Here is a 26,934-nt window from a genome sequence, read left to right on the forward strand (position 1 = left end):
GCGTGGACGTAGTCAGAGCCAATATAGTATACCTCAAGGATACTCCTCCAATCAGACAGACAGATTCCCTCTTTATCCTGTTCTCATGACCTCAGAAGGAACTCCCTGCTTAAAAGTCCTCCTGTGCACTATAGATACAAAATATGATTGCAAGAGTTTGCATTCTAAAAGAGAAATTTTACGCGACAATTTTACCAGTTTGGAGGTAGTTTCATGGGCTTTTCAACACCTGGCCCCTATAGCCCAGTTGTGTAAGGCTGCCCACCGGTCTTTTGTTCGTACTTTTTTTTTTTTTTTTTTTTTTTTAAAGGTTCTGTCAGGTAGACATCCAATCTTCAGCAGATGCAGTGTTTGGTCTTAGTTACCGTGGTGGCTCTCTGAGGTTGGGTTCTCTGATCCTCCTTGTTGGGCCTGTTGATAAGTTCTGTTTACCTCATTGTTGCCCATCTTTCCTATTCATTGCATGGGGATGTCCAATGGTGTATAAATATTTTGGCGTACAGTACAGGACACAAGCCACCCTACCGTTTCGATTGCTTGGTTTACTCTTGGTTCCTTTGCTCAGTACAAAACTGAGTACTCAGAGTAAGGTAGAGTTATAGGGGTGCAGGCTAAAGGTTGGGTTTGTCCTCTAAAGCATGGGTGCTCAACCTGTGGCCCTCCAGCTGTTGTGGAACTACAAGCCCCATCATGCCTCTGCCTTTGGGAGTCATGCTTGTAACTGTCAGTGGCTTACAATGCCTCTTGGGGCTTGTATTTGCGCAGCAGCTGGAGGGCCACAGGTTGAGCATCCATGCATATTTTGCTTGTACTGTACTCAAAGATATGGAATTTACAGGTAAATCAAAAGTCCTTTTACTTATAAACCATATGAAAAAGCTGAAAGACCATCAGAACTTTATTTTTTATATAGGTGGGGGGGGTAATGGAGTGAGAGATAGTGATGTGCACACAGTGGTGTAGGGTTTTCTGGGGTGCATCCTTCTACCTGACTTGCAATGGGTTGAATGGGTAAAAGCAACCCTGGTGTATGATGTGCCAGAGGGCCAAGGATTCCCTATCAAGTATAAATCAGTTGTTTTTCTGTGTCTCAGTTTCCACTAACTGTATATTTACATATTATTTCTTGTAAATTAATAACGGTCTTTTATATCCCCTTTGAAGATCTGCCGGTGATGTTCCCAACGGGACAGCTAATGAAACTGCATCCAGTTACACAGAGCAGAATGCCTTCAATGCGCAAATAGCAAATGGAGACAGCGGTCGCTCCCCTTCTCACATTGCATCTAGACCCAAAAATACACCAGCACCAAATCCACCCTCTGCCCAGGCTGGCACTCGAACTGGTATGTATGCTGCAGAATAACAAAAAAAAAAAAACACCTGTCGCCTCGCTTTTTCCCCACCCATCTTCTTGGGCTACCCTATTAAAAAGGAACACTAGTCTAACAGAACAGTATTATTTAAAACCAGCACCCAGCATGGCAATATGTTGTGCAGTTTGGATGTGTGGCAAAAAGAGAAAATTCTTTTACATCATATCATTTATGAGATATATACACTGTGTGTATATGTGTTTATTTTTTTTTTTCTTTCTCTGTTCTGCTCAGCTATAATGTGTTAGAAAAAATTGCTATTGCCGGCCTTTGTAATTCTTTCTCTTATGTAGGAATAATAGAGGCTTTGGGACAGACGATTATTTTTTTTCTTTACACAATGCTTTGTAGTTATCCTTATTTTACACTGGGACAACAGAAACTTGTTTAGGTGCAGGTAGAGCTTGGTAAAGCTCTTTCTCTTTAAGTGTTTATGATGAATATAGAGATGGTGGGAGTTATGCAATAAACTCATCTTGGCTTCAGTGCAAGGGTCTGTCACAAGACTATGAAGCACAGGGACTGAGTTTACAACACCAGGCTTTTTGTGCCAGGCCCCATTTAAAGAACAACAGTCTTTTTAATGTTTTTCATATATAAATGTGTAATGTAAATAGGCTTGTCAGTGTGTATTATTGCACTAAAAACCTTGTTCCAGTGTATGGTTTGCATTGCTTATATATTTTAGGGGGAGGCCCTGTGGTCCTATCAATGCTGTTATCTCACTGCTTATTGAAACCTAGTAGGCTCTCTTCAGTACTGATAACCAAAGATCATCTGATCAAGGCTGGAGGCAGCAGATTTTTGTATGCCAAAACGTACTTTTTCCTAAAACAAAAAGACGAATTTGCTTTTGATCCATGTGAAGTGCAAATCTTAATGATATATCCACTTTAACCCACGTAACCACAGAATGTAGTCTCCTTAGCAACATGCAGTTCTATTGCATTCTTTTTCTACACTAGATCATTTGTGGTAACAGTGATATTATGGAAGAAGGATGATCTCTTCTGTGATTCAGCAATGCACCATCTACCGGCATGCTAGATTAACTTGTACCTGAAAGAGTTTGAAAAAGCCCCTTATCTCAATAAAAGTGCTGAGGGGCTATTTAATATGACCATTCAACGCCTAACTTTTTCCCTTTGATTGGAAATTAGATCATGTGTTGGACTTGCAGGAAGAGTGCGTAGTGTATGTCAGATTGTGGGAGTGAGGACACTGAGAATTCCTACCTGGAGGATATCAAAACTGGAGCACACTCTGTAAACAAAATGACCTAATTCAGGTGTCAGGTAGCGCCTTGGACAACCTTTAAATGCAACTAGTCATGGGAGAAATATGAACATTTCTGACTTCCCCCTGAAAAAAATGCTTTGTTTTTGGCTGTCATTCTGATTATCTGGCTTCAGGATTTTCAAAGCTACTGACCCTGCAAGTGTTACAGGTCTGATTTCACTCGCTGCATACTTGTTCTGCATTAAAATATCAAAGCAAAAGAATAAGATCCAGACAACAAGCAATATCGTATAGTACAGGACACAGGCAAAGTAATTGTAGACTCTGGGTTATAGGCTTGTACCTTCAGTTGATTAGATCCTGGCAAGCTTTTGAGGACACACAAAATGGGTGCCTCTACTATAAATAAAATACAAAAGAAAATGAGGGTATCTGCAAAATTCTTAAAGTAGAACTATAGCAAAACGTTTTTTTTTCATATTGGGTAAGGTAAAGTAAGCTAAGGTACAGTAAGGGAGGGTTTTAATCCCTATATTCGCCATCTGAGCAGGGCCCTCTAGTCCCTCCTGTATTGATTTGTATTGTAAGTGTACTGTCTGCCCTCATGTTGTAAAGCGCTGCGCAAACTGTTGGTGCTATATAAATCCTGAATAATAATAATAATCTCTGTCCCATTGTGGAGATTTCCCTTCACTTCCTGTCCCACAGCCAAACAGGAAGTGAGAGGAAATATCTCCAAATTAAGGGAATTCCTTGCGGATCCTAGTAACAACCCAAAATTTGGGATTTTCTTTTATTTTCACTGTTAATAATGGTAAACAGGACATATAGAGAGGGTGAATCTTCTTAATGGGGGCACAGACTGCAAAAAAACAACAACTGGCAGATGCTCTAATCTCTCTACACTTTATCCAAAACCCCAAAAATAAGTTTTGCCTTTAGTTATACTTTAAATATATAAGCCTATTCACTTGCTGCCATAGTAACCAGGCAACCATACCATACAAAAATACACCCTACTCCACAGGGTAAAGCCCTATGGTGGGTTGGAAAAGCGGTTACACAATCAGCAAACAGGATACTGTTTTATGCATTACGTTTAACAATTTAAAAGCAAGAAAAGCCACTTCCAGAAAGATCTACCATTTACCTAGAATTCCTGATTTTTAATTATTTGCAAAAGACTGTGCTTAGATCAACAATCCTGGTTGCAGCCTCCCCTAAAAATAAAGCTCACCTAACCGGAGCCTTACATGCAAAGGATTTTACTAAAATGGGGTCAGTGGCGCTACCTATTATATAGGCGTATATATTGCTATTATGCCCTAGGTCTTTTTAATTGAACTGCATAGAGCTATATGCCTATTATAGGAAAAATTGAAGGGTATTTAACATACAATGAAAAGCACCACAAATTTTGTACACAAGCGTGTATGTACTTCTTAAAAGATGTGTATTTATAAGGGTATCAGATTTGTAGTAGTATAAAGCTAGACCCACAAAAAAGTGCAAGTGCTATGGTATTATTAAACTATGTGTCTCCAGTGGTAAATAGTGTGATCAGTCTATATGCAAATAAAAGGTTTTATGTCCATAAACATAATCCTTAATGTGCAAAAAGAAACGAAAAAAACAAGTCCAACAAAGGTTTATAAAGTGACTTTTGGGCTTGTGATATATCTCCAGGTGACTCGAGTGCTCCCCCACAAGGGTCCCTACTCACTGTAGGGACGTTTTGCATATAAAATTATTATTTTAGTTTATTTTTTTAACTCTTTCTTATTAATTTTTTATTTACTTTTTTGATTTTAGAGTTTGAATTTACTTGATAAATATAATTTTTAATAAATGGAAATTGTTTTTTCAACTACTACACTATGGAAGCCACTCTCTGTTTTTTATGAGGAGTAATACTGGAGATAACTGGCACTACTAATTAAGAGGAATATTCCCTGAACCTGATCCCTGGAATTGTACAGAGCGGAGCCTGAAGCTGAGAGAGTTGGGCCAGTACACCTTTAAGGGAGTGGATTTACACACACACTACCCCTGCAGGGGTGTGAGGATCCGGTGAGTAGGGACCCTTGTGGGGGAGCACTCAAGTCACCTGGAGATATCACGGCACGAAAGTCACTTTATAAACCTTTGTTGGACTTTTTTTTTTTTTTTTTTTTGCACATTAAGGATTACGTGTATGGACATAAAACCTTTTATTTGCATATAGACTGATCACACTATTTATTTGGGATTTCCGTTTTCTCTGTTTTTGGGGGTTTTGGCTTGTGTATTTTTTTTTGAGCATTTTTTTGAGGTGCTAAAGATTATTATTACTCTTAAAATCTTTTTTCGTAGGTTGTATATGCGCATTTGCACGTCAGTCACTGTAGTGTTTTGAATATACTGTACTGTATAGCACTTATGTGGTACACATATGCACATTTTTTAATTTGAGCGTTTTTTAGTCTTGAGCACTTTTTGCACTTTCAATTATTTTGACTCTATATACAAAGGAACTATTTATAAACTTGATCTTTACAGCATATACCACTGGAGACACATAGTTTAATACATACCATAGCACTTGCACTTTTTTGTGGGTCTAGCTTTATACTACTACAAATCTAATACCCTTATATACACATCTTTTAAGAAGTACATACACGTTTGTGTACAAAATTTGTGGTGCTTTTCATTGTATGTTAAATACCCTTAAATTTTTCCTATAATAGGCATATAGCTCTATGCAGTTCAATTAAAAAGATTTAGGGCATAACATAATAGCAATATATACGCCTACATAATAGGTATCGCCACTGACCCCATTTTAGTATAATATCTAGAATTCCTAGTTGCCTGTGTGAAAATCAATCCCAAAGACTACTCTGTACCTTGCATTCTGGCCTTCCTCCGTTTTTTTTTTTTTACCTGAACCCGATCGTTTCTGCGACAAGCACAGCAGCTCCAAATGCTTTATCTGATCCTCATTGGTTAGATTGATAGCAGCGGGAGCCAATCAAATCCAGTGACACAGGGGCAGGGCTGGGTCCTGCTGTCTGCATCAATGGACGCAGCAGCGGGATTTGGGAGCACGCCCACATAAATGCCCCCATAGAAAACGGCTCTCCATGGGGGCACTCGAAGAAGAGGGGCCAAGAGCACCACTGGGGGACCCCGGAAAAGGAGGATCGGAATGCTCTGTGCAAAACCCTTGCATGGAGCAGGTAAGTATAGCAGGTTTGTTATTTAAAAATAAACCTTTTTGCAATCACTTTAAGCACTCTGGAAGGACATGTCTTGTCTGTTCTGTTTCAAATGCCTCTGGCTTCCCATTTCTTTGTCAAAGCCTAAATTCAAGGTGTATCTTACATTAAGCCTCCATTATATCGCCCGGTGCTCCCTTGGCATCTCAACTTGGTTTTCTCAGCCTTGCAGAAGCCATCCTTTGAGCCCATCAGGGATATCCCTCTAGGTGGCCTTTTTGGTAGCTATTACATCTGTCAGATGTGCCTCAGGTAGTAGCTCTTTCTTAGAGCCATTCCTCCTCAACAGTGGCAAGGTCATCCAAGAAGATCCTTTCTTCCTAAGATGGTATCATGCTTCTACCTCAATGAAGACCGTCTTTACCATCCTTATGCCCTACTCCAAAGCATGAAAAGGCAATCTCTCAATTACCTGGATACATGATCAGAACCATTAAAGTCCACCTCAAAGCAATGGCCTCCATCAGGAAATCTGATTCCCTATTTGCCCCTTTTGCAGGGCATAACAAATTACACCGTGCTTCCGTACAACTGTTGGGGCACCTTGAGGTCTGGAGTTGAGAAACAGTGCTGTAAAGGATCAATTTCCTCCTGTGGTCTTCTGCGCTCATTCCACCAGATCTGTGGGAGTTTTCTGAGTTTTCCAGCACCAGGCCTCCGTAGCCCAGCTTTGTAAGACCACCACCAGTTAAAACCTCTTCAAGGTTTTACTGTGTAGACGTCTAGGTATGTTGTACCTTGCTGCCGTCCGTTGGGAAAGTTTTTTGCCCAGTTGTTGACCATCCTCATTCATTTGCTTGGGGATCTCCTAGGGTCTATGAATACTCAACTTGTGTACAGTACGATTAAGAGAGGGGAAAATTTTGATTTACCTGTATGTTCTGTTATGGAATTATATCTGATTTGGACTCTAAAAAAAAAGTTAATGCTGCAGGAACAGATTCACAGGACACAATCACTGTGTTTAATGTCTGTTCAGCGCCAAAGTTTATTATTACATGTTATTTTATACATAGATAAGAAAGGGATGGTGTGAGATGTTATTAAAAACTAACAAATAGAAATATGTTATTAAAAGCTAACAAATAGGAATATATTATTATTAAAAGCTAGCAAAAAGAAAAATTGTAAAAGTAAAACCTTGAGGGGGGAGTAGACAGAGAGAGCTTCTAGCAGCAGATGTGTCTGTTTGTTAGGTGAATGTTACAGAACATATATCAACAGCGTGAACAAAATGGAGTCTCTTGTGCATAAATGAACAATACAGTCAAAGTCCATGTCATTTCTCTCTTGTTTTTGACATCATTCTTCTCTGCTGGTAACTCCTGTTACATTGGCGCAGAGAGACGGTGTCTTGTTCATCTCTCTCCTAGTTTTCTCATAATGGGTTCATCAGGGCTGGTGGACCATTTGTTGGTACAGTGAGTAGTCACAGAGAGGCATAGCCTGATCAGAAAGTAAATAACAAATATGAGAAATAGGAACATCATAATGTAAGCACCTAGTTTCTGTAACAATGTTGCTATGCCATATAAAAAGTCACCAAAACCTCCTAATCCCTTAAAGGAGTTCCATCCATCTTAAGCAATATCTATGATGACTAGTTCTCTTATCTTATCAAGAGGTCCTTTTAATAATGTCCTCATTATCAGAAACGTATATACAACAGTCAGTGTGAAATACCTTACACATCCCACCTTGAGCTGCAATGAAATAATTTTAGCATTAATCTATGCTCTAATACTACTTTATCGTACATCATGGGACACAGAGCCAAAGTATAAATATATGGGTATATAGGGCACCTTCAGGTGATGGACACTGGCACACCCAAGACAGGAAGTTCACTCCCTATATAACCCCTCCCCTTACCAGGAGTACCTCAGTTTTTTTCGCCAGTGTCTAAGGTGTTGGTCCCGATTGAAGATATGCTCTGAGGATCTCCGCTGGAAGGATCTTTTACTAGATTGAGACCAGCTACTACAGACCATATCCATCCAAAGTGCCACTAAGGCCAAAGGGGATGGTACCCGGGCCTCGTATAAGAATGAGGTTTTGCCTGTAATGCCTCTCTTTGGAGGGTTGGACCCCAGGACCCAGTGCTTTGGTCATGCTCACATTACCATGAAGTTTTCCTGGCGGGGTGCTATACAGGTCCAAGGGAGTGGAACCACAATAAAAAAAACTGACCCGGTCCTTTTAAACGCAGTCTGCCGTGATGGGTGAAGGTTGGATTTTTCTGTTGTCAGCAGTATCCTGTGGCGAGGATAAGGTAAGGGAAGAAGCCTAGGAACTCTAAAAAGTCCACCTATGGTTTTTCTTCCTTGAGTAAAATGTTGTCATGCTTTAAGTCTCCACTAGAGGGAGTAAATGCACATACCTTTGTACGTTGCCTCTCAGTTCAGCTCTGTGTCAAGCAGCTAAACAGCATGTGTGTGGTCTCCTTTATGCAGCATCGTTCAGGGGGGATTCCTGCCCAGGAAAAAGTTTGCCATTACTGCACTTTCCCCCTGAGGGAACTAAGGGGCTGGGACAACAGCAGTTTGTACTCCCCCAGCCCCCCTCAGGGAGTGCGGCGGTATGCCCTATATTTTGGGCTGCCTTGATCCGACCTTCCCTCTTGAGCGTCGCCTGTGCGAGTGGGAACGGCTTGAAATTTTAAAACTAAAGGGGGGCGGGTTGATGACCGGAGGGGGCATGGCTTAAGCACAGCTCTGTGTGCGGGATGTAGCGTCCACGAGGACACACGGCGCAGGTGCTGGGCATGCCGAGCCCAGAAAGCAGACTCTCCACAGCTATTAGCTGGAGAGTACAGCTGCTGATCACACAGGACACAGGAGCGGTGAGGGCACGTAAGGCGCTGCATACAGGCATTCCCAATTAGATGGAAATACATTTTACACAGCACCAGGCCGGACTTTATTAGCGGCCTTTGCTAGACTATAATCCAGCAAGTGGTGCATTTATTTAGTACCTCTGCTTTTGTGCTTAGGACTATGCCTCCCAAAAAGGCCAGTGCAAACACCTTAAAGAAGGTACCTAAAGCCTCACCCCCAGGCTTTAAGGATTCATGCCTCCACATTGTCATCTTCTCCTGAAATACCAGAAGTGGCTAGCCAGGGTGAGCCTTTGAAACCTGTGGGTGTTGCAGCTGCTTCCAACATCTCAGCCCTTGTATATGGGACTGAAGATGCCTTTTCCTCTGCCCTGCTAGGGCTAGAGGAGAGACTAGCAGCTTTAATTGCATCGTCCATCCAAAAGGATAGGAAGCGTGGTAGATCCCCCTCCCCCACCTCCAAGACCCTTTATCAAGGGAACAGTGGGTGGAGGATGATGTATTACCTTCAGGGGGGTCGGGAGGAAAGACAATTCAATGATTCCTCTTCCGAGGAATTAACGGTGGAAGAACCCTTTTCAGCCTCGCAATCTGAGAAATTGCTGGTATAGTCTCTGACTGAAATGGTCCAGTCCGCTTTCAAGCTGCCCTCAACTGAGTCAGCTGAAAGTTAAATTAAAACTTCCGCAGACTTTGTATGCGTTTCCCGTCCAAGCATTACTTGAACAGCTTATTTATGCTGAATGGGATCATCCAAATAAGCATTTTCTCCCTCCCAAAAGATTTTCAGTACTTTATCCCATGGAGGAGAAATTTACCAAAAGATGGAATGTACCATCAGTTGACACGGCTATATCCTATGTGAATAAAAGTCTAACTTGTCCAGTAGAAATTGCTTGGGGATCCAACATATCCAAAAATTGGAATTCCTGTTAAAATCCTCTTTTTCTTTGGCAGGTGCAGTTACTCAGCCTGCAGTTGCTGCAATAGGCATCTGTCAATCCCTTAAGGACCAGTTTAAACAGGCCCTTAAGAAGATTCCTGTGTAACAGGCCCAGGACTTGGCCGAACTGCTGTTTTGCCATTGACGCCATTAAGGATTCTATTCATCAGGCGTCTCACCTTGCTCTTGTGCTAGTGCACATGCATAGGATCCTGTGGTTGAAAAATTGGTCAGCCAAAGCACCATGCAAAAGGCTCCTGAGTGGTTTCCCTTTTCATGGAGATTGGCTATTTGGGGATGATCTGGACTAATATATCAAAAGTTTTCAAGTGGGAACCGTACTCTCTTGCCGGTCAAAAGAAGGAATATACGCTCTTCATTTAAGTGGGCTCCTTCTCCAGGGCCGGGGGCATCTGCCTCTAGGCAGTCAGGATTGCCTGGGGGCATCTGCCTCTAGGCAGTCAGGACTGCCTCTGCCATCAGGCTCTAGCAGAAAGCCTCAGGGTCAGGACCAGGGACAAAAGAAGTCCTGGGAGTTGAAACCTGCAAAACAGAATTCTAAGGCCTCATTATGAAGGGGCGCCCCCGCTCGCCAGCGTGGGGGGAAGACTTCTGCAGTTCTCAGAAGTCTGGCAGGAGGAAATTCAGGACAGATGGGTCATCTCTACAATAGCTCTAGGTTAAAAATTTGAGTTTTCTGAGGTCAAACGTTCCCAAAGATCAAGGGAAAAGGCAATCTGTTTCGGGCATTAGACAGATTACTGGCTCAGGGGGTGATCATGGAAAGCCCCACAGAAGAGCAAGGTTTGGGGTTTTATTTAAACCTCTCCACGGTACCAAAACCCATTCTAGATCTAAAAAATCGGAATCAATTCCACTCTTTTTACATGGAGTTGATCAGGTCAGTGGTTTTTATCCTAGAAGGAGGGGAACTATCTGCATGTTCCTATATTTCCCGCTCACCAAAGATTTCTGCGGTTCGAGGTCGAACAGCACAATTTTCAGGTTGTAGCCTTGCCCTTTACCCTGGGTATTTACAAAGGTTCTGGCTCCCCCTTTGGCCAGGTTAAGGGCACAGGGCATAACAGTCCTGGCATATCTGGATGATCCATTACTAATAGACCAGTCGGTTGCCCGCTTAGAGTAAAATGTGTGCAGCACAGTCAAATAACTGGAAAGCCTAGGCTGGATTCTCAACCTAGAAAAGTCTTACTTAAAACCACTAAAAAGGCTGGAGTACTTAGGTCTGAGACACATAGACCCAGCCCAGAAAAAGGTGTTTTTGCCTCAGGCAAAGATCAGCGTCATAAGAGAGCTAGTGAAGATGGTCAGCTCAAAGAGAGATCCCTCCATTCGCCTTTGCATGAGGTTGTTAGGAAAGATGGTGGCTTTGTTTGAAGCGGTTCCCTATGCCCAGTTCCATTCACGACTGTTGCCAAACAGTATCCTATCTGCTTGGAACAAAAGGGTCCAAGCTCTAGATTTACCAATGCGACTGCCCCCAAAGGTGTCCCAGAGCCTCAGTTGGTGGTTGGTAACCCGGAATCTGCTGAAGGGAAAATCCTTCATACCAGTTATCTGGAAAGTGGTAACGACAGATGCCAGTCTTTCTGGTTGGGGTGCAGTACTAGAAAAGACACCTGCCCAGGGACAATGGTCAAGAACCAAAAGAACCTTGCCCATCAACATCCTAGAGATTCGGGCAGCGTATTTGGCTCTGAAGGCCTGGACATTCAGGTTACAGAGTTGTCCTGTCAGGATCCAATCCAACAATGCCACAGCTGTAGCTTATATCAATCACCAGGGGGGCACCAAGAGTCGCGCAGCTCAGAGAGAGGTGAACAATATTCTAACTTGGGCAGAAAGGAATGTTCCTTGCCTATCCGCAATCTTCATTCCGGGAGTAGAGAGTTGGCAGGCGGACTACTTGAGTCACCAGCAGTTATTCCCAGGGGAATGGTCCCTTCACCCCAACCTTTTTCTGGGTGTTTGCCAAAGACGGACGTAGCTCTTTTGGTGTCCAGTTTCAACATGAAGTTGGTCAACTTTGTGTCCAGGACAAGGGATCCACTTGCATGTGGAACAGATGTGTTGGTGACGTGGGATCAGTTCTCACTGATTTATGCGTTTCCCCCTATTCAGTTGCTGCCACGACTTCTTTGCAGGATCAAGCTGGAAAGAAAGGCAGTAATTCTTGTAGCCCCAGCATGGCCCAGAAGGTCCTGGTATGCAGAAATTGTAAAGATGGCGGTGGGGGGTCCATGGTCCCTTCCACTGTGTCCAGACCTACTCTCGCAGGGGCCGATATTCCATCCTACCTTACAAACTCTAAATTTAACGGCTTGGCTATTGAGACCCACATTCTGAAGAAACATGGGCTATCCGGGTCAGTTATCTCTACCTTGATTAATACAAGGAAGCCAACTTCCAGAATCATATATTCTAGAGTCTGGAGGGCTAATGTTTCCTGGTGTGAGTCCAAGGGTTGGCACCCTCGGAAGTATAGCATAGGCAGGATTCTTGCCTTTCTACACTTGGGGGTAGAGATGAAACTGGCCTTGAGTACTATTAAAGGCCAAGTCTCGGCTTTATAGGTGTTATTTCAAAGACCGCTTCCTTCGCATTCTATGATCCGAGTTTTTATGCAAGGGATGATGCAGCTTAGTCCACCAGTTAGATCACTCTTGAACCCTTGGGACTTGAACTTGGTTTTGTCAGTGTTGCAAAATCAGCCCTTTGAGCTGATACAGCATACTCCCTTAGTCCTTCTGATAAGGAAATCGGCGTTCTTGGTTGCTATATCCTCAGCGAGGTGGGTTTCGGAGTTGGCTGCTCTTTCTTGTAAAGAGCCATATTTAATTATTCACATAGACAGGGTCATGTTGCTTTCTCGTCCAAGTTTTCTGTCTAAGATGTCTCAGGTTTTCATCTGAACCAAGATATTGTCCTACCGTCATTTTTTCCAAAACCATGTTCTAGGGAAGAGAAGTTACTACATTGTCTTGATGTGGTGAGAGCGGTCAAAGTCTATTTAAAGACGACTGCTCAGATCCAGAAAACTGATGTCTTATTTGTGCTGCCAGAAGATCCTAGGAAAGGACAGGCAACGTCGAAATACACTATTTCTAAATGAATTATGCAAGTTATAATTCAAGCCTATGGCTTAAAAGGCAAGGATCCCCCTTTTCAAGTCAAGGCATACTCTACCAGGGCAGTTAGTGCTTCTTGGGCAGTGCATCACCATGCCTCCATGGCTCAGATCTATAAGGTCGCAACTTGGTCTTCAGTCCATACATTCACTGAGTTTTATCAGGTGGATGTAAAAAGGCATGAGAATATTGCTTTTGGGCGCACTGTGCTGCAGCCAGTAGTATAGGTCCTCAAATCTGTTGGCGCCCAGCTGGATGTGTCTCCCTCAAATAGCATTGCTATGGGACGTCACATATAGTTATTACTATGGCTCTGTGTCCCATGATGTACGATAAAGAAAATGATTTTTATAACAGCTTACCTGTAAAATTCTTTTCTTGGAGTACATCACGGGACACAGAGGTCCCTCCCCTCTTTTGGGAGTTATGTATATTGCTTTGCTACAAAAACGGAGGTACTCCCGGTAAGGGAAGGAGTCAACTTCCGGTCTTGGGTGTGCCAGTGTCCATCACCTGAAGGTGCCCCTATATACCCATATAGTTATTACTATGGCTCTGTGTCCCATGATGTAGTCCAAGAAAAGGATTTTACAGGTAAGCTGTTATAAAAAGCCCATTTTTTTTTAAGCTGAGCCGTTTCTTCACTTAATAAACCTATATCAGCGATAGGTTAATAATCTCATCTACAATTCGAGTGTAATTATTCTTTTGCTTCTATTCCCCATCCTGTCCAGAAAGGGGACCATGACCATGTCATGTCACCTTCAGTGAACAGTTCTCTTTTGAACACTAAAGGGTGTTCTGGACTTTGACCCGACCGCACTGGGTCTTTGCTCAGGTCTCAGGTGCTAACTTCCCAATATAACATGTACCCATAACATTAGTAGAAAGCCAGGCGTAAGCTTTATCTCCACATATATAATATAACCCTCTATGTATGGATTGTATACCTGCTCCTGAAAAACTGGAAGCAATAACATGGAATCTCAGGTAACCAATATTTTCACATATTGGGAACTGTGAGCAATTTGTACTATAAAGGGTTCTAGTTTGTTCTGGATCTGGGATAGGTTTATAAATGCCTTCATGTATTTTATTCAATGTTCTTTGCAAAATCTGAACATATTCTAACAGACTAGAGTGAGAAGCCTGCAAATGTTGGGGAAAATATAGCCCTGTTTTGGGTGGTTCTCCAAATATCTCATGTGGTTGTTTAGGGGTAGTTTGTACAGAATATAGGGCTAATCGCAAAGCTTCTGCCCATCCTTTTCCTGTATCTGCTTTCATTTTTGCATATCTGTTTTTCAAAATTCCATTGTCTCTCAACTTTACCACTACTTTGTGGATAAGGTGTATGGAAAGCTTTCTGTATGTGTAGGGCTTCCATTACTTCTTTCATTACTTCCCCAGTAAAATGAGTTCCTCTGTCGCTCTCAGTATTTTCAGGAATTCAATATCTACAAACGATTCTGTTAAAATTGTATTGCTATTGTTTTTGCATTTGCTTTAACTACCAGCCAGCACTAAGGCCAACCTGAAAACATGTCAACGCACATAGTTGCCTATTCTGGCCATCTGAATGTAGTTTATTTGAATTCTTTGAAAAGGGAAATCTGGCTTAGGAGTGGGTGTGACTCCAAATGCCATAAGGGCAGCATCCTCATTTCATTTCCCCTTGCATGTCATTTTACCTTCAAGATGACAACTTCTGCTGGTTTCTGAAAGGCCTCAAATAGCCGCTCTGGGTTTTGCATGTCTCACTGGCTTCCCTGCACTAGTCAGAAAGTTCAGTGCTTTCCAACTAGGCCCATAATCGCTATTGCAAATGCATATCTGGTATTTACTTGATTCATGATTTCCTTTACTGCATGTGGCACATACAGAGTCAGAGCAGAATCTAGTACAAGCTCAGTCACTTTGTCTAGCAGCAAAAATGCAGGCTGCTATGGTTCACATACAACTGGGGGGAGCCTTTGACGACAGGGTCCAATGAGGCTGATACATACATCACAGGCCTCTGTCTCCATGTAGTTGGGTGAGTACACCTGTAGCAAATCCATTGACTTCATGAACAATGAGAAAGTCTTTGTATTGTCGGAATTTCCAAAGGTGGGAGCTTCAGACAACATTTTTCAAAAGCTCCTTCATTTGCAATTCATTGTCCCATGTGAGTTTGAAATGGTTTGTAGTGGTAGCCTCATATGAAGGAGCCATAAGTTCTGATGCATTTGGAATCCAGTCCCTACAATATCCCACTAACCCCAGGAAGGCACGTAGCTACCGCACATTTCTTGGCTTTTCAAATTTTTGTGGAGTTTTAACTCTATCTGGGGTTATGTGATGGATTCCATGTGAAATGCAGTGTCACAGGAAGATCACTTTCTCTTGGCAGTATTGTAGCTTATCTTTGATAACTTTGTTGTTACTATTATAGAGAAACATGAGAAGGCTTACGGTTTCTCTGCTACAGATGTCCTTTGTATCAGAGCAAATAAGCAAATCTTCTATGTACTGAAGCAAAACAAGTTCTTGAAAGTGGAAGCACATAGGAAATATAGCAGGAATTCTCAGCAGGCCCTGAGGAAACTCAGAGTTCCAAAGCAAAGTCCTAGGCCCCTTGTACACAGGGCGGGCACCAGCAGCGGATCTGTCTGCTAATACCCACTGATCAGGCGGATGAAAAGGGCTGTGTCCGCTTTGCTTATACAGAGCAGACACAGCCCGCTATTTTCTATCAGGTGGTCCATTTCCATCCAACAGTCATCCAATCAACAAATCCCTACCCTTCTGTTTTAAGGGGATAGAATTGAATTGGAGGTCCGTCTTAAAAAAAAAAAAAAAAAAAAAAAAACGAAAGACATACCCAATGCTCATGTGACAGGGGCCTTACACTGACATTTCTCCAGCCCCCTCCTTCAAGCTTCCTCACAGACGCACAACATGTAGCCTGTCTGACTAATGTAGAACGATTTGTCACTATGTGTGATCTACCACCTGATCCTGTGTTCACGTTTTCAAACATTTTTTTTGCTAGGTGGCTGTTTGAACCCCTGCTGATGTGTGCTGTGGTTTCTGCTGTCAATTGTCTGTTTCTGGTCTGTTGTTCCCTCTTGTATTTCCTGTGAACATGTTGCTGCTATTTTGTTTCCCACCCTCGAATTGTTGCTTGGGTACATCCCATGGTCTAAGAACCAAGTTCTCTGTCCTGTATTGTACAGTTAGGATACTTAGGATTTTTCACAGGCCTAAATTTCATAACTTGGAGTACAGTAAAGGACATGGGACACTTTTTTATTTATTTTTTATTTTTTTTTGTCTAGCCAGGGACACCTTTTCTTTTTTTGTTCTTTTTTTTTTTTTTCTAGCCAGGCCGATTGTACCCAGCTTTGCAGCTAAAAGCTTGTACTTGAACATATAGCAGGATCTCAAATGACACACAGACGATCAGCTGAATGATTCAGAGGGACACACTCCTCACTCTGTGACTTTATTTGGACTGGATTTTCCTGCATGACTACCATAACCCATAATACGCTGTAAAATGATTGTCATGTGTATAACATTTCCATAAAAATTAAAAGAAGGGTATAAAGCATCAGTTGTAAGCATGTTAAAATAAAATAAATAAAAAATTTGGATAGAATCTATAATAGTTTCCCTTTAGCCTTCTTAAAGTTATAAGTGTCCTACTTGAGAAGGTTAGCATGTTCCACAAGAGAGTATAAAAGGTACCTGTAGACACTACAAGGGTGTTGCCTTGTAGTATTTTTATTTGGCAGTCATTTTGCAGATGTGCTGCTGCCAAGACCAGGTGTAGAAAGAACAAGCAGATCCCCGCAGGGAGCAGTTCTACTTTATTAGCATTCTGTTAGCTGCTTCCTATTTTTTATTTTTTTTTCTCATAAAGTAAAATGTCTGCTTTTTAATTTTTGCACTGGATTCCTGCTCAATGGTTTTGTATTTTTTTTTTTTTACACCCTGAGTAACTGTAGTTTGGCTCTGTTAGTAGGGCTGTGCCACACAGAAGCTTACTAATCATGGAGACAAACAGGAAACACTGTTTTCATCTCTTTTTGTTTGTCATTTCCTACTTCTGCAGCGTTGAAATACATTTCTGGGATCGAATACATCAGAGTTGCAGACAACACGTACAGGAACTGCTTTCATGTACTGTATGGCTTTGTCACTAAAGAAATATCACCCTCTGCTGGTCTTGCTATGCAATAGTTCATTCAGTTACTAACAGTGACTGAGGATGCAGAGTTGTTAGGAATAGGAAGTTAGTGTAGGACTGACATATTGTCTACCTAATTGAAGGATGTCACACTTGGGCATATTTATAAAAAAAATGACCAAGATTCACTGAAAGTTTATTGCAGGAACATGAATCTCTGTAATATAAAATGCGTGCAGTATAAAGATCTGCATCTGCTGCTTTATAAATATACGTTTTCAGTTAAAATTGATCAAACAAGGTATTTTGTTATTTGAAATTCAGTCTTTGAATTTCAGTCTGCCATTGCTACAAGTTAAAACTGCTACTGAAACCCATTTTATGCTTAGCAGCTGTTGCTCAGCATTTCCATTTGAGTTTGAAGCAAAAAAATTCAGCCTATTGTAATTGTTTTAATTGAGGTATATTTCTAGGTCTGTGCATGGTTTAAGGCATATAGTAAATTTCCTGCATCAACACTGAGATTTCTCAGGTGATGATGGTAAAGGTGGAACTTCCCCAAATTTAAAAATGACATGGGGAGGCACACCTAAGTTCCTTTAAAACGGAAATGTGTGAAAAATTATATTATTTCCAATTAATGCAGCGTGTACATAATTCATCTGGAGGGGATTGTAGCTTTTTCAGCAAAGCTGGAGGAGGAGGAGCAAGCAGCAATTTAGGCCCTATTCACACCTGAGCAATTTTCTGCTTGTAGCTCTATAACGCTTAACAAACTCAATCCCATTCATTTCAGTGGCCCCTGTTCACATCTGAGAGAGTTGCCGCCTGTAGCAAAACGTCTCTCACTCAAAGTACACAAACTTCTTTTAGGCCCCTTTCACACTGACGATCCGTTCAGGCCCGCCTGTCAGTTTTTCAGGCGGACCTGAACGGATGCTCCATAGAGCTCTATGGAGCGTCGGATGTCAGCGGTGACAAGTCCGCTGACATCCGAGCCGATTCGATCCGAAAAAGTGTGTGGAGGAAAAAGCTATTTTTCCATACGTCATTGGATCGGATCGGTGACGACGGACACTGTGATCCGTCGTCATCCGATCTCCCATAGCGGAGAGCGGTGCTGTAACAGGTCCGTCCCTGCGCAGTATGCAGAGACGGCCCTGTCATCTCCCTGCTCAGCGGGGATCGACGGAGTGATCCCCACTGAGCAAACTGATATTCACAGGGCGGATCAGCAATGATCCGCCCTGTGTGAAAGGACCCTTAGGCAGATTGGAGTGTTTTTGGCACCTTAGACTTCAATGGGACTGACTGAAAATTATTCGACATGAGCATTTTATTAGCGTTTTGTTGCATGTTTTCTGGCCAGACAGCAGCTCTCCACCAATAAACTTCTCCACCTAGTGCTTTCCATTGCCTAAAATAAAAATACTCAAAGCTTGAATACACATGTAAAACTCTTCAAACATGCTTCTAAAATGCTCATATACACCTGTGAAACTCTCAAATAAAAAAGCCAGAAAATTGTTTTGCTCACATATGAATATAGCCTAATATCTAAACTGTTCCAATAAGAAAATCCCTCTCTGGGAAGACTCTTAAGCCCCATACACACTATCAGTTTTTCTGCTGAGTTTTTCCTTCAGATTTACCAAAACCATATAATATGAGGTCAAACCTTAGGAGTTTCAATTTGTATGCAATCAGGCAGGCCCATCCACTACATGGTTTTGGTAAACCTGAATGAAAAACTTAGCAGAAAAACTGATAGTGTGTACGGGGCTTTAGAGTCCATTCACACAAGGGCAACACGACTTCCAGCGTGACTTTTGGAGGCAACTTGGAGACGACTTGAGTATGAATAACAGTGAGACTTGGAGCGACTTCAACACGACTTGGGGCGACGTACAACACGACTTTAAGTCACGCCAGGTGACTTTGGTCGTGGCCAAACAGAGAATAATTAGCTCTCGAGGGGGAACTCAACTCCATTTTAAATAAAAAACCGGCATGGGTTCCCCCTTCAGGAGCATACCAGGCCATTAGGTCTGGTATGGATTTCAAGGGAAACCCCCCCCCCCCATGGCGAAAAAACGGCATGGGGATCCAGCCAAAATCCATACCAGACCCTTATCCAAGCACGCACCCTGGCCGGTCAGGAAAGGGGGTGGGGATGAGCGAGCGACCCCTGAACCCTACCAGGTCGCATGCCCTGAACATGGGGGGTGGGTGCTTTGGGGAAGGGGGGGGCACCCTGCGGCCCCCCACCCCAAAGCACCTTGTCCCCATGTTAATGAGGACAAGGGCCTCTTCCCGACAACCTTGGCCGTTGGTTGTCGGGGTCTGCGGGCGGGGGCTTATCGGAATCTGGGAGCCCCCTTTAATTAGGGGGTCCCCAGATCCTGGCCCCCCCCTACCCTATGTGAATGCGTATGGGGTATGCATACTAGCACATTATGTCTTTTACTTTCCAGGGAATTGGGAAGAAAAACCCACCAGGGTTTACTTTGTCTTTAAGGGATCATTTAGAATGTGTTCGTGCATTTGACCTGCTTAATGCTGCTTTTGCGTTCTTATAGGTTTGTATGAGGAGAGAAGCAGTTCTGAAGTGAGCCTGTTGAGATTGGACCTAAGGCTGGCTATACATTATACAATTTTCTTGTACAATTTTCCTTTAGCTTTACCAAAACCGTATAATATGAGTTCAAACACTTTCAATTTGTATGCAATCAGGCTGGTTCTTGCACTGTATAGTTGAAGGTAAACCTAAAGGAAATTGAAAATATAAAACATTTATACTGTATGGCCAGCTTAAAGCTGGCTATACACAGTTAAATTTTCTGCCAATTCCTAACAAATAGTGTGAAATGAGCTGGGGGTGACCCTGTTAGCACCACCAGGCTTCAGAAAAGGCATTTGAAAAATCGAAGGAACAGGGTGGAAAATTGACAGCTGAATAGTAACTGCTTCCTATCAGATAGTCACTCTTTGGGTAGTCTGACAGCCATGTGTGCTCTGACCATCTGAATACAGTAGCCATTTGGGAAGATTTCTCCATCTACGCTGTTGGTTGGGAGAAAAATCTAAACATAAGCTGCATGGATAGCCTAAAGCTGAGTACACACTACAGTTGTTTTTGCATGAAAAAGAAACTGACAGCTGAGCTGCTGTACTAACCCCGCTGAGTTGTCATTTTTTTGAACCGGCAAATGTCTCCAGATATTCTGCCCGTGTGTACTGGTCTTTAGGCTGGCCATACATTATGCAATTTTCTTTCCTTCAACCATGGATTGAATAACTGTATATGTTGATCCCTTAAGTCGGTGTTTAATTCATGTGCTGCAACCTAGGCATGCTTGTCTAGGGCTGTGTTTAACCAGCAAATGAGCTGTAAAGTCTCCACATCATAAAACATAATCTTTACTGATTAAGCTGATATTAACTGAAGCAGAGTTTTTCATTGATGCAGACCTTTATTTTCTTGACACCAATCATTTTTTTTTTTTTACTTTCAGTTAATGGCACAAGTACTGCATCTGAAGCCAGTAGCACATCTTGCCATGAAGCTGCAGCAACTTCTGTAGGAACTCACATATCAGATTGCACAGACTCCACGAACAACACAACGGACATACCTGCAGCAGGGACATCAGAAAGCAGCACATCTGCTGCCAGTGCTGCAGCTGAACCTGTAAGGGCTACGGACTCAATGTCATCATCTGCTGCTGGAAGCTCGAGTCCTGAAGCAGCGAAAACCAGGCAAGCGTCTGTTACTGCCTCTGCGGATCCTGTGAGGCAGCAGCCCAGCAGCACTGCAGAGCCTTTACCACCTGGGTATGCGCATGGATTGAGCTTTTGTAGTTGGTTAATGATCCTTGAGCAGCCAGCTGTCACATCTATTAGAGCATAGTCTGCAGTGCGGGAGCCCAAACCGTCATCTCACTGTTATTTGACTGTGCTAAAGAAGGATATTGCTGAATAATAATATGGCCGCTCTAAAGAGCATCTGTCGCAAAGCAAACCAATCCTGTTTGAGAAGCGTTTGATGCTTAATTTCACTCTTGGATTGCATACTTTCATGTTCCATGGCATGGATGCATCTAGCAGTGATACTAAGCAGAATAAGCTATGATGATTAGCAGTATGGAGCATGTAAAGTACAGCATTGCATTCAGAGTGGCGCAGAGCAGATTGGACAGTAAGAAGAATGGGGCCGTGGGAGTATTCCATAAACAGTACAGTGTACACTCTAATTTAGAGATAAAGGGACTAAATTTGTTTTGCCATCCCTGCATATTACACACACATTTCCAGTGGGACTTTGTAGACAATTATCTTTATCAATATTGGTATAAAACATATTTTATTTCTCACTTCACCTTCCAGGACGGCAACACCTGAGAGATGATAGGCTTCTCCCTACAGAAAACACAATCAAATCACAGCTTTTTATAAGGCCCCATCCAGGGGTGGACTGACAACTCATGGGGCCCCTGGGCAATAGAAGATTATGGGGCCCCCAGGAAATCAGAGATTATGGGGCCACACAGTAGACACAAACACACACACACAGTATACAATCACACAGTATACACAGACATGTTTCTATTGGCTGAGAAGGTACTGGAGAGTTGGGGCAGCTATAATCTTGGGATTTTTGGACCAAAAGGATGTCGGTAAGGGACATTTCAGAGACGGATGTAAAATACACACATTTTTACATACTGTCCCTGTTTTTACTGAGGCTGGCAACCCTGATGGGGCCCCTTGGTGGTATGGGGCCCTCGGGCAGTGCCCAAGTGGCCCAATGGTCAGCCTGCCCCTGGCCCCATCTTACTGCTTGTCCCTCAGTATTGATTGTGCTTCTCCCACAGGGAAACATTTTTTTTTTTTTCTCTGACCAGAAGACTAGAGTGAGTCGGATGGGTACCCCTGTGAGCCAGGTGTAGGAATGCCAGTGAGGGCTGCACTTACCTGTCACCTCAGAGCTTCTCACGGGTCGCCCCCAAAACAGCATTTGTGCAGGCAGTTTGGGCATTTCAAATCCCCCGCCTTTGCATGCCGCTCAGCAGCTCGGGTCTCCTCCTTAGTCTTCCCCTGGTGTAGAGGGCGCCATTTTGCCAGAGTCCAAACAATCTAAGCATGAAGGGGAGGACTTGCCGCACTCCAAGCATCACTCTCAGGCTGAAACTTCCTGTCACTGCAGGTAGAGGTGGAGCAAGCCCAAATGCAACCCAGGAAGTGGGTTCAAAGCGTGGAGGAGACCACCTCATGGACAAGGAGGATGGAAAGACAGCACAGATGGCTGCAGGCAACAGCAAGCTGGGGCTGGGTAGGTGCCGCATCAGATTAGATAATACCTGGTAATCCCCCATATCTTTTCCTCTGGGGAAAAAAAGGGGCCTGCAGCCACGATGCAGGGGGCAGGAATAGTGACTATGACTTGTTCCCTCTTTTCTTGCAGATTCCCCAGGCAGAGCACAGGAGGTCTCTGACAAACTACCCTCCTCATCTGCTAGTACCAGTGCCAGTAAAAAGTCTAATTGCGCGGAAAGATTGTCAAAATCCCACTCCAAGCCTTTTTGTTATAGGTGTATTAACAAACTAGCTGGGAAAGTGGCTTCAGGATTGGTGAAAGATTTTCTCAAGTCTGTACGAGAGGAAATGTTGGCCACTATACAATCTTTCTGTACCTCTACTCACACGCCCCTAGTAGTAGGTTCAGAGGAACCCACCCCTAAATAGGGTCCCTCATCACAAGCCAGGACCAAGTATCTCTTTACCTTTCTCTCGGGGGCTTCCCCAGGGAAGAGGGATGAGATGGGACGCAATGGACCGAAAGTCAGAGTCCCTTCTGAAAAAAGCCGCTATGGCCCCTGCATTAGCAGCAACCTGCGTTGCCAGAAATGCAGACTTCTGTTTAGAGGAGCTTAGTAAAACCTTCTCCCAAGGAAATAAGTCTCAAAATATCCTAAATTTTGTTTCAGTGATAGAGAAGGCTGTTGCCTTTCTGTCTGGCGCGGCAGTGAATTCCGTTAAGGCTTCTGCCAAAACTGGAGCACTGACTAACTTGACAAGGATGGCCATTTGGGTTAAAGTATGGGAAGGCGACCTTACCTCTAAGGCCAAACTGTGTGGCTTGTCTTTCAAATGATCTTTTTTGGCTCAGGCCTTGATGATGCTTTGTCTAGGTCCTCAGAAAAAGGGTAGAAATTTCCTGTCAAACAGGAAAAGTACAGAATTTAAAAAAAAAAAAAAAAAATCAGACAAAATCAGCAAAGGTCCCAGAAGGAACCCAGCAGAAGGAGGGGTTATGGTAGAGGCAGGCAAAAAGTTAATTTGCTCTTTTCTTCTCCAGGCCAAAACACAAAAGATCCCTAGTGACGCTAGAATCAGGGTAGGGGGCAGACTGTCTCATTTCATTCCTCAGTGGGAAGAGATTTCAGACAGTCCTTACATCATCCTTCTGCTCAGTGAAGGCTCCTGCCTAAAATTCTCACCCAAGCCCCCACCTATGATCTTGTTAATGCATCTTCCCAAGGATGCATTAAAAAAGAAAGCCCTATTAGACGGGGTTCAAGAACTAGTAAACCAGGTGGTAGTTCCAGTCCCAAAAAGCGAGCTTTACCAAGGCGCTTACCACATTTTTTGTGGTACCCAAGCCTTCAGGGAGGTATCGCCTTATTATAAATCTCAGGAACTTAAACAAATTCCTAGTATACAAAAGTTTTTCCATGGAGAGATGTCTTTATGACCGCCCTGGATCTCAGGGATGCCTATCTGCATGTTCCCATTTTCCCGGAACACCTGGCTTTCCTGAGATTTGCGGTAGTCTCCTAGGAAGGAGTTTTCCACTGGCAGTTCAAGGCACTTCCTTTTGGGCTATCAGCAAGTTCAAGAATCTTCACAAATATTCTAGCAGAAGCAGTGGCCCATCTTCACCTCCAGGGGATATCAGTGATACCCTACCTGGACGACTTGCTCATTTCTGGTCTATCAGCCGCTCAGGTGGAAACGGACATCCAGAAGGTGATCTCTGTCCTAAAAAGACTGGGCTGTTTGGTAAACTTCGAAAAATCCTCCCTAGAACCAGCTCGGGTCCAGACCTACCTGGGTTTCCAGGTGGACTTTCGGGCTCAAAAGCTTTTTTTATTACCAAGAGAAAAGGTGGAAAAGGTCATCTCACCATGTGAGCCCTGTGTGCTCCAGGAGGAAGATCCTCGGGGTCCTGGGTCTCATGTCAGCCAACATTCCAGCAGTTGTCTGGGGGCAAATGCACTCAAGGGATCTGCAATCCTTCCATCTTACCATCTTTCCTCTTGGGGCAAAAAGAACGAATCCCTAGACAAAAGCCTAATTATTACTCGTCGGGTAAAATCCTCCCTGGTGTGGTGGTCAGTCCCAGGCAATTTGGAAAAAGTTAGATCCTGGGGTCAGTGGGATCCACTAAAGGTTATACACAGGCGTAAGTGCCCGGGGATCGGGAGATCCCCTAGGGCAGTGATGAAGCTTGGCACCCCAGATGTTTTGGAACTACATCTCCCATGATGCTCCACTACACTGCAGAATGCATGAGCATCATGGGAAACGTAGTTCCAAAACATCTGGAGTGCCAAGGTTCTCTATCACTGACCTAGAGAAAAGCCAAAAGCCAAAGCCTAGGGCTCCTGGCAGAGGGAAGTAGCCTCTTCTAATCTCAGGCAGCTCAGAGCAGTGGGCAAAACCCTAAAACCCTTCGAAGAGATGGTCACAGGAAAATAAGTTCTGGCCTGTCCAGACAATGCTATGACCGTAGCTTATCTGAACCATCAGGGGGGAACCAGGTCCCAAACCCTTCTAGCCTTAGCAAAGGAAATCTTGACCTAGGCCAAGCACAGGGTAGTCTCCTTGTCAGCGGTCCACATAAGGAGCACAGACGACCAGGAAGCAGACTCGGTTACCAACCTGTCAGACAGGGAGAATGGGAACTGAACCAGAAAGTGTTCTGAGTACTAGTTCAAAAGTTTGGCTGCCCAGAGATAGACTCGTTTGCCAATTAAAAGAACAGGAAGATAAAGAAGTGCTTTTCTTTCTCTCTCTGGAAAGAGAGTCAGAGGGCTTTGATGCTCTAGCACAAAACTGGACCTTCCAGTTGGCTTACGCTTTCCCCCCTTTGGCACTGATTCCATGAGTCATTCAGAAACTCAGTTAGGTTTCAAGCTGTGTCCTTCTAGTGGTCCCATGGTGGCCAAGAAGGGCTTGGTTTATGACCTTGAAGGCACTTTCCGTAGAGCCTCTCTGGAAGCTGCCGGACAGTCTGGACCTTCTCTCGTAGGGTCCGGTGCTGCACCCCAGACCGGTATACTTTCATCTGACGGCCTGGTTAGTGAGCGCCAGATCCTTAAAGAGGGATTTCACTGAAAAAATATAAATACTACAGCTGCTGACTTTTAATAAATGGACACTCACCTGTCCCAGGGTCCAGCGATGTCGGCAGCCGAGGCCGCTTGATGGCTCAGCTGCTGCCGCCGCCATTCTAGGTGAGGGAATCGGGAAGTGAAGCGTTGCAGCTTCACTTCCCGGTTCCCTATTGCGCAATGCGTGAGTCATGCGGCGCAATAGGAATGGCCCGTGCTGTCTCTGGGACCCATGTGTGTCCCAGCAGACAGCTTGCCGGGACAGGAAACGGCATAGACTCCCACGGGAAGTGGATGCAAATACCTGCCTTAGACAGGTATCTGCACCCACTCCCCCCTGAAAGGTGCCAACTGTGACATCGGAAGGTTTCGATGAACGGAAGTTCCACTTTAGGGTGGAACCCCGCTTTAAGAGCAAAGTTTGCTCAGACAGTGGTACTCTCCTCTTATGCAGGAAGCCGATGACAAGAATTTTTTTTTTTCAAGGTTTGCAAAGTTTTTTTGTTCTTGGTGTAAACGAAAACAAATGGTTTCCACTTCTATTCCAGTAATCCTAGAATATCTCCAGGATGGGGTAGAGAAGGGTGTGGCTGTCAAAACTCTTAGAGTACAAGTGGAGCACTTTTGTTTTTTCTTGACGCTAGATTAACGAAGGAACCCTTTTATTAAAAGATTTTTGGTAGCCAGGGATGGGGCTACCCCTGTCAAGAAGGATAGGTCCACCCTGGGACCTAACAAGGGTTCTAGAGGCATTACCGAGACACCCTTTTGAACCTTTTAGAAGTTTGATTTTTAAGTTTTTGACCATAAAACTAGCCTTTCTCCTAGCAATTACTAATGCTCTGAGGGTAGGGGACTTATTATATCTTTTGCGAGAACCCTAAGAATGAAGGGGAAAATTAATTTCATTGTTTCAATGTCAGGAGATGCCTCCTTACTGATCTACAGAGGGTAAAAGAATTTAGGAGATTTAATCGTCTTTTAATCCTCTTCTCTGGACCTAGAAAGGTACTCCAAGCTTCAAAATCTTCAGTCTCTAGGTGGATTAGGCAAGCCATTACTATAGCTTACGAAAGCGCAGGCATACCTGCACCAGAAAAGTTGAAAGCACACTCAACTAGAGCCCTAGCAACCTCCTGGGCCGAAAAAGCAGGAGCCTCCTGGGAGCAAATTCGTAGCACAGCCTCCAGTCAAGACAGCTTCCTGAAGCACTACCGAGGTGGAGGTCCTATCGCAGCAAGACCTAGCCTTCGGTCGAAAAGTGTTACAGGCAGCGGTCCCACCTTAAGGTAGGCCTGTGGCTTTCTTTATTATCCTCTCATGTGTTGCCGTCCTGGAAGGTGAGGTGAGAAAACTGATGGTTGCTTACCGATAACGTTGTTTCTGCGAAACCTTCCAGGACGGCAGGCCTACTTTCTGTCCTGTTATGGGTGGAGGAGTATGTACACACTAGGTTCTAAATGTTGGAATAACCCTTGTGAATTGGTTGGGAGTATTACTTTACAACTACTGAGGGACAAGTGGTAAGGTGGGTCCTTATAAACAGCTGTGATTTGATTGC

At 43.6% G+C, this 26,934-nt stretch overlaps 1 protein-coding gene across 3 annotated transcripts in view; it reads left to right on the forward strand.

Annotated features, from left to right (window-relative positions):
- WWP1 (WW domain containing E3 ubiquitin protein ligase 1) overlaps window positions 1–26,934 on the forward strand; it is a 263,487-nt gene that overhangs the window by 179,922 nt on the left and 56,631 nt on the right. For all 3 annotated transcript variants that reach the window (XM_077492977.1, XM_077492978.1, XM_077492979.1), the window contains exons 7-8: window positions 1,165–1,346; window positions 20,493–20,811. In XM_077492977.1, the coding sequence (XP_077349103.1) occupies window positions 1,165–1,346; window positions 20,493–20,811 (501 nt within the window). The remainder of the gene's footprint in view (window positions 1–1,164; window positions 1,347–20,492; window positions 20,812–26,934) is intronic.

Source organism: Lithobates pipiens, unplaced genomic scaffold, assembly GCF_037356315.1.
Source record: "Lithobates pipiens isolate NorthernLeopardFrog02 unplaced genomic scaffold, aLitPip1_a1.2 Scaffold_19, whole genome shotgun sequence".
Taxonomy (NCBI): Eukaryota; Metazoa; Chordata; class Amphibia; order Anura; family Ranidae; genus Lithobates; species Lithobates pipiens.